Source organism: Mastigoproctus giganteus, chromosome 6, assembly GCF_048544385.1.
Source record: "Mastigoproctus giganteus isolate SK-2022 chromosome 6, ASM4854438v1, whole genome shotgun sequence".
NCBI classification, from domain to species: domain Eukaryota; kingdom Metazoa; phylum Arthropoda; class Arachnida; order Uropygi; family Thelyphonidae; genus Mastigoproctus; species Mastigoproctus giganteus.
In genome coordinates, this window is record NC_143580.1 from 165,567,125 (window position 1) to 165,580,848 (window position 13,724).

Here is a 13,724-nt window from a genome sequence, read left to right on the forward strand (position 1 = left end):
GGAAAATAAAGGAAAGAATAGCACAACTTTTACTTTTACAGCACAAATTCAACGGACATGTTTATGTTTACTCTTGGTCCACTTGCGGTGGAATAATAATACAATTTATTCATCAAAAAATTTCTTTATAATAAATAAACTTGTTAAGAATATTACATTTCTTGACAACAAGTTATAATTCAAGAAATAAAACGGTTCCAGACATTTGTTATTAAATAAAAAAGGGAGGAAAATGAAATTATTAGACTTAATTCATTCCACACTGCAAACAGAGAGTACTATTTATATGTAAAGCAACTCTAATCTACTGAATCATTAAGAATCAAAAATTTTCTTACGAAATATTTTGATTGAAAATAGGATAACTGCTCCTAAATCTGAAATCAACACTAGCCAACAAATTGTTAATTATATTTATTGTATGACTTTCTCCATATCAATTCGGTACCCTATACTGAAGAAAGGATTTGGAGAAAATTATATCCACATTTGGAGAGTTATATACACCACAATGTATCAAAGGATATATTGTGCTGTATATAACCGTATTATACTTTGTGTTTCGAGCTGTGTTTCCTTTTATGCGTCCACATATGTATTTCTTTATGTTTAATTTATCAATGTTATTTCTCTTACATATTGTATTATCACTGTTAACCCTCGGCTTGGTGGCCGTGAAAGGCAATATTGCAATGCATTGATTTGTATTGTAGTGTAAGCACTGTCCCACCCACTTCAGTATCAGGCAAAGGTGTATTGCTAAAAAAATATTACCGGAACGCTCGTTCTCCAGAAGACTATATGATAACGCCACATCGACTGTACGGTAACTGAATCATACTTCAGACTCACGGTTCATAGAACAACCAGTTCTAGCGTTCAGCTCATGGCGAATCAAAATGCAGCGCTCGCACGCATCACAGTATATCTTATTCGTTGGATCTCTTTATCTAACACATTGTACTTTAGTAAGAAACGTTCAAGTTTCATTGCAAATTTTATATTTTTGTGTTTAAATTAATTTTTAAAGAAATCTACTAATTTTAAAGATTATTATTAATATATATTTTTAGTAGCAATGGGTAAAATAGATATTTCTCCCTCCCCTTTGATTATGCCATTGTTTCATAATATTAGGTGTATAAATTTAATTATTTTCTATTATGACATTTTAAAAAAGTACCGGTGCGTCCCGGCCTGAATACACCACTGGTATCACGTGTGTGAACGCAGCATTAAGCATATGAGAACGCGTTTAAAGAGACAGTTAATATAGGAATTTTAGGTGCGATTTTTTAATTGAATGTTTGTTTTTTTTTGATTTTCCATGATTAATAGAATTAAAAATTAATTGATAAAGTTATCTCTTTATCAATTAATTACTAAGACAATAACCTTATACGACACACTTAACAAAACTCTATAGCTTTACGTTCTCTAAACTTAGCCATTTAGTTTAATTACAACTGTATAATATTTATTACTTTCCTCCTGTATTATTCTTTTTAAGAGTATTGCTCTCTGAATACGCTTATCTCTTCACAAGCGACATCACGTTCACGAGTGTTAAATAACAATACACACGAAGCGCGCACGGACTGTAAAGTTAACAATACTGAATTAAAACCACATATGAAAATCAATGAATTTCTTTTTTTTCATACAAACTGTACAGAAAAAGGAAATAATAATTCCATATTTCTATTTGTCTGATTTTTAATAAAATTTGGTTGCTGTGAAAATAATTTTCACAAGCCCAAACACAAAATTTCATGAAAATTCATCTATTGGAATTCCCTCTGTCACGGATGTGATGAAGACAATAGGCGCATAGCATATTTCACCGATGTTCGCGTGTTGAGTAGCTCTGGGGTGAGATTTGTGAGTTTGTGTTTTTTTTTTGGGGGGGGAGAGGAGACGTGGGCATGATGACACAGATTAACTGGTTAACTTATTTGCGTGGTAACTTGCACAGCTAGTCAGATAATAATAATAATAATAATAATAATAATAATAATAATAATAATAATAATAATAAGGAGTGGCGCTGTGGTCGTGTTCTGTATCAGTTTGCGTTTGACTTTTGTGAATTATTAATTATAGTTTAATTATTTTACAGCCGATTTTGCACTGTAACAGTTGTTTCTAGGGAAACTGTTTTTCCCAGCCTTCGTGATCAATGCTTTACTGATCGTCAGATAAGTGTTTCACCGGATTTATATTCGTTAGGCGTAGTTGCCTTCCACATCACTTACATGCCTGGATTGTATTTTTATTTTTAGTTATTAGAAATTGTCAAATCACTTTGCGGGAAATATAAAGTTCAAGTAATATATTTTGGGCTGCATCATATCTTTCGGTACATAAATACTGAAAGATATGATGCAGCCCATTTGGAACCGATTTGTATTATCTGACTCTATGTGCGATGAATACCTATGTTGTAGCATCTATTCGCACTGCTACTGTTCTGGCTGCATTCCCTCCAATCGCAAGCTAACTAGAAAAGCCTGCAACCGTTGGAAGTGTGGGGACTGCCTCCCCATCTCTAAATCTTTCACCTACATTTCCACTTTTCGTTCATCTAATACTGATATCACTTCTAATGATAGTTCTAAAAGATGTTTAGTCAGTTGCATTGATGATCTGAAGCTTGTCTTTAATTAACTTAATTCTGTCAGAGAACGTTGTAAGGCTATAAATGCTGCATCCAGCAAACAATTTCTAAGCTTGCAAGATGAACTAACAAAAATATGTCAGCGTTGCCTGAAATGCTGTCCTTACAGCATAGTAATTCTTTGTTATCTAGCATTCTCGAACGGCAAATTGCTGTAACAATCTCTTGGGATTAATGAATAGTCTACTACAGAAAGTAGAAAACTTATTCCAAATGCACAGTAAGGATTCTACGTATGATGCTTCGACTTACCCACAACTTATTTCCAGCTCTACTCTTGATTTTTAAGGAGTCCTTATGTGCTGTAATGTAATAACTAGATCGTATGTATATAGCTTAGCTGAGGTGAGTGCTGAAAATTAAACTAAGCTATACATACGATCTAGTTATTACATTACAGAACATAAGGACTCCTTAAAAATCCAGAGTCAATTTAACACAAATCCTTTAACCAGAGGTGAGTGCTGAAAATTAAGCTAAGCTATACATACGATCTAGTTCCAGCTCTACTGTAACTGAAGACTGTGCATCTGTCATTTCATCTCGTGTTTGTGTCTGCTGGTCTGACAATGTTTTTACTGCAGTCCAATGCACACTCTGTAAAAACTATATATGTCAGCGTTGCCTCAACTTTCTGCCTGACGATGTTCATACACACCAGAACCCTGGATCTCACATTCCGTCTTAAGTGTTACTTTACTTTTCCGTCTACTGTTGGCCCTCTGAGTGTCGCCCATTCAGCACCAATCTCTAATCAATCGTCGTCTCATATTCAATCTGTATCCTGTCTCTACAATCTCATCTGTCTCACCCCAGCTTAAGAATTGAGTATCTCTGCAAAATTCTTCTTTCCAGGGCTCCCAGTAATGAACCAGCAATCAATCCTGAAATTATGGAAGCTTCGGTCTCATCCTCTTCCTGCACAAACTGTCACCCTTCAGATTCTGCTATGCTACAGTCTAACACTGTGCCCACTGGGAAATCCCAAGGCCTTTCTCCACTTCATGACGCACAACGTAGCGTTCCAAGTTCGTTCCTCACATCCTTCAACTGTGGGACTACTGAAGTTCCTAAGCCTCACCTAACAAATACTATCAATCAATCTTCCATTGCTGATGCTTCTGATTATGAAATTGTGAAAGAGTTCATCCAGAATGATCGCACGGAACCTATTCCAGTTCCTCCTGTCTTACATCCTAAGCAGGTTTCCTTCAGTGATTCTCATTAATGCTGAATCTAAGTCCTGTCACGTCATTATCATTGCATTTGGATGGTAAAGCTACTTCCAATCAACTTGCTCACCTGTCTTTGGTTGCTACCCAGTCCTCTGGCTGACAATGTCAAGCTCTCCACTACGCCTTCAAGTATACTTCTCGATTCTACTTGCACTTTTGGAGTACTCATGCCGAATAATGTGAATGGCCCTATAAAAGCAACTCAGTCCGTCGCTTTGACAGGTCAGTTCTTGTCCTCAGCGCCTGCGAACAGTCTTCACCCCACCAATTATAATCAGCGTCTATCTAATAAATAGTCCACAATATCAGCTGACCTATCTCGTTCTTCATCTAATGGAAGTACAGCGCCCCTATTTGCCTTTGGAATTAATAAGAGCTCAAGATTTCAAGCTGTTCCTCGCCAGGTTCGTCCTTTCGTCAGTCGGCTTGCTCCTTCCACAGATCCTTCAAATATTGAGGATTTTCTCAACATTGAGTTAGATCTTCACACCTCTGTGAGGAAGTTATTCACCCGTTATCCAGACTATGCGTTGTTTCTAATCTTAAGTAATTCATTTGAGCAAGCACGTATATTAGATACTAATATTTGGCCAACGATGCTATTGTTAAGCCGTACAGGTCCTCTTCTGGCACTGTTGCCCATCTTGTCAGACCTACTCATACTAGCTAGCAGTTACCTTCCGATGTTCATCAAGGTCGTCATCGCTATCGTTACTATTTTATGTAAATTTTAGAAGTGTAAAAAATATCACTGCTTTTCGTCTCTTCCTTCTGAAACAAACTTTTGCCATAGTCACCCTTAGTGAAACTTGGTTACATCCACACGTACTTGACAGTGAAATTTCACCTCTCTCCTATTCTGTCTTATCGTTTGGATCGAGACTCGAAGGGTGGTAGCGTTGCTATCTTTACCCATCACTTGGTCAAAGTGCTGCAGTTCGCTAAACATTCTTCCATTGAAGGTATCTCTTTATTAGTTAATCATGCAGGAAAGCTTCTCCTGCTTATGCTTTTTTACCTTGTTCCCCATTCAACAATTAGAGTATATTATAGATGCAGCGATCTTTTTGAAGCCTCCGAAAGCAATACCAGTTATACTGGGTGATTTTAATGTCCCAACTGCTTTTGACTCCAATCGTTCACCAAATTCACTGGCCAAGCAATTTTGCAGCATTTGGCTTAGTAATGCCCTAACTCAAATCTGTAACTTTCCCATTCGGAACTCCTCTTACCTTAATTTTACCCATGAATCAATTTTCTTCTCAATTTCGAAGGGTGATAATTTCATCCGATCAGATCACTTCCCTATTGCCGTACATTTCCTTTCTTTTATTTCTGAACCTTCCTTTGACAGATACTTTTTTAGCTTTAAGCACACAGACTGGACTTCGTTAAATCAATTTCTGGGCAATATTGACTGGATTCCAATCCATAATTTTGAATCGATCGATCATTACGTTGATTATCTGTACTTAATCCTCTATTCTGCAATTTCTGAGTTCGTTCCCATCAAATTCTCTCCGCTAATCGTAGTAACTTCCCTCACCAGAGGTCGAACAAGCTAGTGTATTTAATTCGTCGCAAAAATTACCTCCACAAAAGGTATTTAAAACTCAAAACTAACTTTAGTTACTTTTCCTCTTCTTCCCTTAGACGCCATGTTAAGAGAATTACTAAATCTCAATATTCTCATGATCTTCACTCAGTTGAAGCCTAACTTAATCGGAATTTCAATTCGAGACCACTGTGGTCCTATCTCAAACGGCTATCGAGATCTTCTAGAATTCCAATGCTAATTAATTATTCAAATATCATTAATTATAACTGTCCTCCTGGCACTGCTAATATTTTTTCTACGCACTTTTCGAAACTTTGTTCTTCTGAACAGCAACTTCTATTTCCTATTATCCGTTTGAATATAATAGTAATGACAGTTCAGTTTTGATAGATTAGTTCTCACTACTGATGATGTCCAGTCAGCCATCTCTCGGCTTAAAGATTTTACTTCTCCTGGTCCCGATACCCTCCCTGCTCTTTTCTTCAAGAAAAGTAGTTCGTCTTTAGCTCCGGTTCTTACAAATCTCTTCAATTACTGTCTTCTTCATGGCTGTTAACCTTCATCGTTCAAAGAGGCTTATATCATCCTGATTTATAAAAACCAGGGTGATAAAGCTAAGTCTAATAACTACCGACCTATTACTATACTGAATATAATTGCGAAAATTTTTGAACTCCTACTTTATAAATATCTTAGTTCCTATCTTCACCCTTTTATTAATAATTATCAACATGCTTTGCTTTTCTTCCCAGGAAATCAACTGTTTCAAACCTTGCCTTGTTTTCGCATTTCCTACAAACTAATTTTGGACAAAGGAAATCAAATTGATTCGCTTTTCTTTGATATTTTACGTGCATTTGACTCTGTCCACATCGATCTTTTGATGTTCAAGCTGTCATCTTATGGTCTACGGTCCCCTTTACTAGATTAGCTTAGAAATCGTGAACTGTCCATAACAATTGATGGTACTTTATCAAATCCGTTTACTGTTTCGTAAGGTGTTCCTCAAGGCACACCATTGAGTCCATTCTTCTTTATTGTTTATACTAATGATCTATCAACCTTATTTCAGTCCGTTAATGTTGAGTGGCAACTCTGTGCAGATGATATTAAACTTTACAATGTTATTTGTAAAGGTATTTTAAAGATAACAAGCAAAAGGACGGTACAGTTATAAATAAAACCACATTTACTCTTGTGACATCATTCAGATAATGTTACTTTGTAAACGGACTCTTTGTGAAGATTTAATATATTTATTGACACACTTTCAAGGTTCTCTTAAGTAGTAATTTTTTTTTATCCAATACTGTATAATTCTTAATTGACAAAGGCTTCATAAGTACTAGTTGCTGTTATGCAATAATGTTAGAAATACCAAATTAACACATCTTATAAAAGAATACCGTTTGCTCTTTAGCTGTACATTGTGCTGCTAGTCGTGGCCATCTCGACTGTCTTGAGACCTTGATAACCCTATGTGGAGCAGAAGTAGACGTCATCGACAATAACGGTTGTTCTTCCTTATTTTATGCTGTAACCCTCGGCCATGCAGATTGTACTCATTTGTTACTTAAATTTGGAGCTAACCCAAATCGACAAGACCGTAAAGCTCGCACGTAAGTAGTTCCTTCCCCGGCTTTTATTTAAAAAATTCTGTGTTCTTATTAGATACAGACTTTGTCCATATGACTTATGGGAGTGAATTCTTTTTACGTAGTTAATTAGGCTTATTCAACAAACTTTAGTCTTCTCAAATAGATTAATAATATATTTTTTCTTGGTTTAATTAGTCTTTATTGGCTACTGAAAGGCACGCATAAATGAAAAGCATGCAATAATTCCAACCGCGACCTAGAGGCAAACGGTTTAAAAAACCAAAACTATGGCCATGTAAGGAAAGGAATTATTACGAACAAAAATAGTAATTAATGGCCATATATTAGAACAAGTAAAAGCGCCTCCGTAGCCAGGTGGGCAGGAGCAGTAGTGCATAGCACACGCTTCTTGATTAGACCGAGGTTCGAGCCCGTACCCACCAAATACGGAGGATGCGGTAGGTCAGGGAATGACCACCGCATGTTCCCAGCCCGGATAAAGGGTGAGGGTTGGCGTCAGGAAGGGAATCCGGCCCTAAAAAATTGTATGCCAAAACAATAAAAACGCTGACCCCATATAATAATGGGAAAAGGCGAGGACAAAAAAAATATATATTAGAACAAGTAAAAACATTGAAATACCTCGGCAATACGATTTCAGATTTAGGAAATGCAGATATGGAGATTAAATAATAAATTTAAACAAAATGAATGCTATTATTATTAGAAGACATTTCGGTAAATATGTCAAGAGATATACAATTGCGACTTCATAAAATAATCTCAAAGCCAGCTTAATGTTTGGCTCCAAAACTTTAATCCGCTTGCATGGTACTCTCACTGAGAGACCATACCCCAAACTACACTACTAAGAACGTTTTGGCATCAGCAATATAGTGGAAGATATTACAAATAAAGAACACTCACGAAAGACTATCTAAGCCGACTGTTTTATAGGCCACATAGATGGAGGAGTGTTAGAAGACCTGAGAAAAGATGGAAGAACCAATTCGAGTCTCTGAACGGACCTTAACGGCACAATACAGATACATGTATATATATATAAACAATTTCTTAAAACTGTCGTGATAATCCTACATCGAGATTCTCAGAATTCACATTCATTGTCAGAATTACATAAAGAAGTTCTACCACCATGTTTTTTTTTTAGGAGCATTAGCAACTAAGGCCATATTTATCCGGGGATATGCGGTGGTCATTTCCGCATCCTCCGTATTTGGTGATCACGGGCTCGAACCCCGGTCTAAACAAGAAGCGTGTGCTACGCACTGCTGCTCCTGCCCACCTGGATACGGAGGCGCCATACCACCATGTAACAGCAATACAAGATTAGATAACAAATAACACATTATATAATATCGGTGTGGATACACCATAGTTAACCCATAAAATTAAACTACATACGTAGTGTAAAGGCATCGGTTTAATTAGATCTCATATTGTGGCTACCTTCACAACGAGATACCAGGTATTGCACTACCTCAAATAAGTAACGTTTCTCTAGTAGAGAAGACTACTGCCACTTATTCTCAGTGGGCACCATTGTTTTTCGTTAAAAACTCTCCCACTGCGAACCATTCATGTGCACACCTTTCTCACGACAACCACTCTGTCACTAAGTAACAGTAGTCTTCTCTACTAGAGAAGAGTTACTTATTCAAAGTAGTGCAATATCTGGTATTTCGTTGTGAAGGTAGCCACAATATGAGATATAATTAAAACGATGCCGTTATACTAGGTATGTAGTTTAATTTTATGGGTTAACCCATAAAATTAATATGGTGTGGATACACATCGCAGATTGGCCTATACAACTCAGTGTAAGAATAGCCGCTGTATGCTGTATGTGTGCAACTCAGGTCAAGAGATTTAAGTGGCTTTGGATAAGGCCTGGTAGTCAGTACCAGAAGTGCAGGTATGAGTACAAGGTGTGGCTAAAGAGAAACGATAAATATTTTTTAAATCATTTATTATTTTAAATACAACAATTTCAATGTTTATCCCCTTCAAATTACTCTCCAGCGGCGCCTATGCAGCACTCCCTTCGCGATTTTCAGGACCCAAAGCAGCAGAGGAAGTCCTCGGAAGAAACCGCCTATAATTGCTGCGTAGTGTTTTGAATGTCTGCTAAGTCCTCAAATCGTTTTCTTGTGAGGTGGATATTAATTTTCAGGAACAGAAAAATGTCGCACGGCGCCATATCTGAAGAAAATGCGGTTGCTCCAATGTTGTGATCTTGTTTTTCATTTAAAACTCTCCCACTGCGAACCATTCGTGCGCACACCTTTCTCACGCACAACCGCTCTGTAAAAATTGTTCTTACTGTTCCTTTTTCAATGTGTAACTGTTCTTCGATTTATCCAATGCTGATTCGAAAGTCTTAGTGCACGATCAGTAGAAATATTATAATATTTTCGTTTGTCGTTGAAGTTGGCGGTCTTCCTGTCCTCTTATAGTTGTGGACATCTTCCGGTCCCTCTCTGAACCGTTTGTGCCATTCGGACACACGTAGCCGACTCATGGTTTCATCACCGTACACTTTCAGTAATACCTCCAACGTTTCTGAACCAATTTTACTGAGTTTCACTAAAATTTAATAACAATGCTTTGCTCTAAATCACTCATTTTTCAGCCGAAGAGTTAAAACACTGATTCACTTCAAGAGGTACAGTTAAATCACAACTTAATCAATTGCCGTTCTTTACCAACTTAACCGTTATTTTTGCCCTTTTTTTTTAACCAATTGCAACGAAATAAAAACTGATCTATACAGGAAACAAACAAGCTACAGCACATGAATGTTGTTGACACGTGCACTAGTAAGGTGTTGGTAAGTAACGATTTTCGTTTCATTTTAGCCGCATCTTGCACTTCGGAAACTGCAACCATGCTGGGGTTTTCACGTACTACTGTCTCTAGAATGTCGAATTTAGTCCAAAAACCAAACACGCAGCCAACAGCAGGTGTTCAGTCGAAAACAGCTAGCTGATGAGAAAGGCCAACAGAAGCTGACAAGAATTGTGATGAGTAACAGAAAGGCTACAGTCAGTCAGTCATAACAACCCAGAACAACAGTAGTAACCAAAGAGGTATTTCTTTAGTGCTGCCAGCATTGTTGTGATTGTCACGGGATGCTCCTTGTGCTAGTTCGTGATGCCTACTGAGCTCCAGCTCCTTGCTGGCAGTTCTATTCTAGGCAGCTCCTTGTTGTACAGGCTTTTCTCAGTGGAGTAACTGGTACCTAGAAACTCTGAGATGCAGCTTTTCAGTAAATAAACAGAACGCAGTTTTTCAGCAAAAAACAACAGAATCTTCCAACGTCAGCGTTGGAAGGTTCTGTTTTTTACAGTGGTTTGGTATGGTTTGCCATGACCATCTGAACTGATGACACTGTGGACTTTGAAATCGGCTGACAATTATTTATAACCTGGACTTGGACTTTGGACAGTTTCCTATATGTATATATTTTGTGTGGCCTTAACTGTATATATTTTTGTGTATCTTAGATGGTCTTTTCCACTCCGGAATGGGACATTATTAATTAAAAAAATTATTATATTAGGGTTACCCGTAAATGATTACATTAACCCGTATTCGTGTCTGTAAATTGCGTGTGTTCTCTGGTCGATCCGGAATTGGACAAAGACATGAGAGTGAGTATGGCAGAATAAAATTATATAAATTATCTCAACTTCAAACACGGGTTGCCAAAACTTGGCAGGGCCCGCCTAAATACAATAAATAAAATAAAACTGACTGGACGACTGGACCAGGGCGGAAACTATACCTAGCAGTATAAGTCCATACACTTATACTGCTAGGTAATGCAGGCTGATGGTGGACGTGTAATGATATAGGGAGTGTTTTCGTGGTACACATTTCCCCTTGATACCAGTGGAGCAACATCTGATTGCCACAGGTTATTTGGAAATCGTTTCCGACCAGGTGCATCCGTCCATGGCCGCAGTGCATCCATCTGTGAATGGGTTCTTACAATACGATAAAGAGCCATGTTACAAAGCTAAAATTGTGCAAAATTAGTTCCAGGAAAATTGGAGTAAATTGAGACTACTGTAGTGGCTTCTTCAGTCCACAAATCTCAATGCAATTAAGCTTGCATGAGACGAGGTGAAACGAACTCTTCGAAGCAGAGATCTGCAACTATCTAATGTGCAACTATGGAAAGCAATTGAGCAAACATGGACCAGCATCCCTGTGGAACACTTTCACTGAGTCCATGTTGCAACAAATTCAGGCTAGGCTATTCTAAGGGCTAAGTGACTTACAGGGTGCTTACACGTAGAACGTAGTTAGCCACTTACCGGAAACCAGCAGCGACATGGAGCTGAAGATTCTCACTGGCTGAAAGCTTCTCACACATAGAAAGCAGTTGACCAATCAAATTATTATTATTATTATAATCAATATTAAAATCAAATTATAATAATAGCTTGATTGGTCAACTGTTTTCTATGTGTTCATAGCCAGTGAGAAGCTTCAGCTGCATGTCGCTGCTGGTTTCCGGTAAGCAGCTACCTGCGTCTACGTGTAAGCACCCTTACTCATTAGGTAGGTATACATAACAGTTTCCACTCAGTGTAATTACTCAGACATTTTCTTATTCATCTCCCTGGTCAAAAATCAAACTATTATATTAGGCCACCCAAATATTTAAATTCATGTGACGTGCTGTGTGTCTTATGTCTGTTAATTGCGTGTTCTACGGTCGATTTATCTGTTTTGCTGGACGAAAAACCTCAATTTTTGGGAGAAAAACCTTGTTATCTACGCCTGAAACCCACTAACTCAGCCACGGAGTGAAAAAAAGTCCATTAAAGTTCCTGCATTATCGACGGGATTCAAACCCGGACCTTTTTCACCCGGTATGGAGAGGATGACGATACAACTGTGCTACCGGCGCAGACCATCTCCCTGGTCAACAACTATTCAATATCAGAGTTAAATATCAGCACAAACCAAAAATAATCCAAAGGTCCGTGTACCTCTTTGCCACATACATTGGCGCCACACAGAGCATAGGTTTGTTTTCGGCAGGCGTAAGTTTGAAATAAAATAACATCCCATCCTCAACGACTTGGAAAAAAAAGTTTCAATTCAACTAGAGTTGTGATTGCCAGCATAGGAGTTTCTCAATGATTCTGTTGGCTATGCTTTCAGATGATGCTTTGTGGTGAGCTTGGTAAGGATTTTCAAATCACCAGCATAGTAATAATGATGTATTTGTTGTAAGAAGTAGATCTTACAAATTAAAATAGAAATATTTGCTTTGCTAAAATAAATCCAGGAAAGGCGATGGAAAGTGAGAATTTGCATTAATGCCCGAGCATGAAGTTAAAGATAGTAAGTATTAAGATTGGATATTTAGTTTTAATTTAAAAAGGTTAAAGTTTGAAGAAACACTGGATTTGGGGATGGAAAAGTTATAGACGTACAGCAGGCCCCCGTTATGACGCAGTTCGCTTTACGCTGATTCGTGACCTTATACTATAAGGTCACGCTGTCTCAGATCACTATAACGCTCTTTTACAGATTGCATTTTTGGCATATTTAACGAAATCGTTTCATTTGATAGAGTCGATAGCTTGAAAATGAATATCAAAACAGCATTAAAACGTTTCCCACACTCAGCGATATTTTCTCGCACGCTAATTTAATTGCAGTACAGTGACTTGTTACGTAGTTCTGAGATCAACATTTTAAAAAATGATCAAGTATATTGCTTGTAATATTTGCGTTATATACATTTATCCGAAGTCATCATCACTCAGTACAGTATTAGACATCGTGCGTAACGGACAGTTTACTAGAACATTGTATCATACTTAATGCAACCAACGCAGTTACATTTTCGAAAAGTTAATAATGGCCGATAAGAATGAAAAAGCAACAACGTCTGGGCGCAGTACGAAGGCTACAAATGTAAGAAAAAGACTGAATTTGAAAATTAAATTAGACGTTTTGAAGCGAATCGATTCCGATCAAAGACAAGCGGATGTGTGCCATAATTTAGGACTTACAAGTTTAACTGTAAGAACAATTATAAAAAAAATAAAGAATTAATTTTATCAGCGGGAAAGATAGCTATTCCATTGCAAGCAACTAGGGCTAGGCCGGCTATTAGGATTTTATTGAAGATAATATCCAATGTAGAATTCAGTTAAGTTAAATATTATAAAATAAAAAAAAAAAAAAAGAGAGAGAGAGACATTAGCCAATATGATGATCTGAAGAAAACTCACCTAAAAAACAAACAAAAAAAAAAAATGTGGAACCATTTAAAACTAGTAAGGGCTGGTTAAATAGATTTAAAATCCAGGAAGAAGCCGCAAGCGCAGATGGAGCCGAAACTTTCAAAAAAGAACTTGTTAAAATTATTGAAGAGGGATATTGTGTTATACTTCTCAAGTTTTTAACATAGATGAAGCAGGAAATGAATTTTGTGGAAATGAATGCCTAAAAGAAGTTTCATATTGAAAGAAGAAAAAAACATGCTGCCAGGTTTCAAAGCGGCGAAGGATCGGTTGACTTTATTGTTGGGTTGTAACGCAGAGGGGGATTTAAAATTAATACCCCTTTTAGTTTATTTGGAAGAGGGCCAAAGTTCTACCCAAAAT

At 37.3% G+C, this 13,724-nt stretch overlaps 1 protein-coding gene across 1 annotated transcript in view; it reads left to right on the forward strand.

The window, feature by feature from the left end:
* LOC150084721 (uncharacterized) overlaps window positions 1-13,724 on the forward strand; it is a 239,809-nt gene that overhangs the window by 148,901 nt on the left and 77,184 nt on the right. Inside the window, exon 6 of the mRNA XM_090376333.1 lies at window positions 6,891-7,089. Coding sequence (XP_090232459.1) covers window positions 6,891-7,089 — 199 coding nt within the window. The remainder of the gene's footprint in view (window positions 1-6,890; window positions 7,090-13,724) is intronic.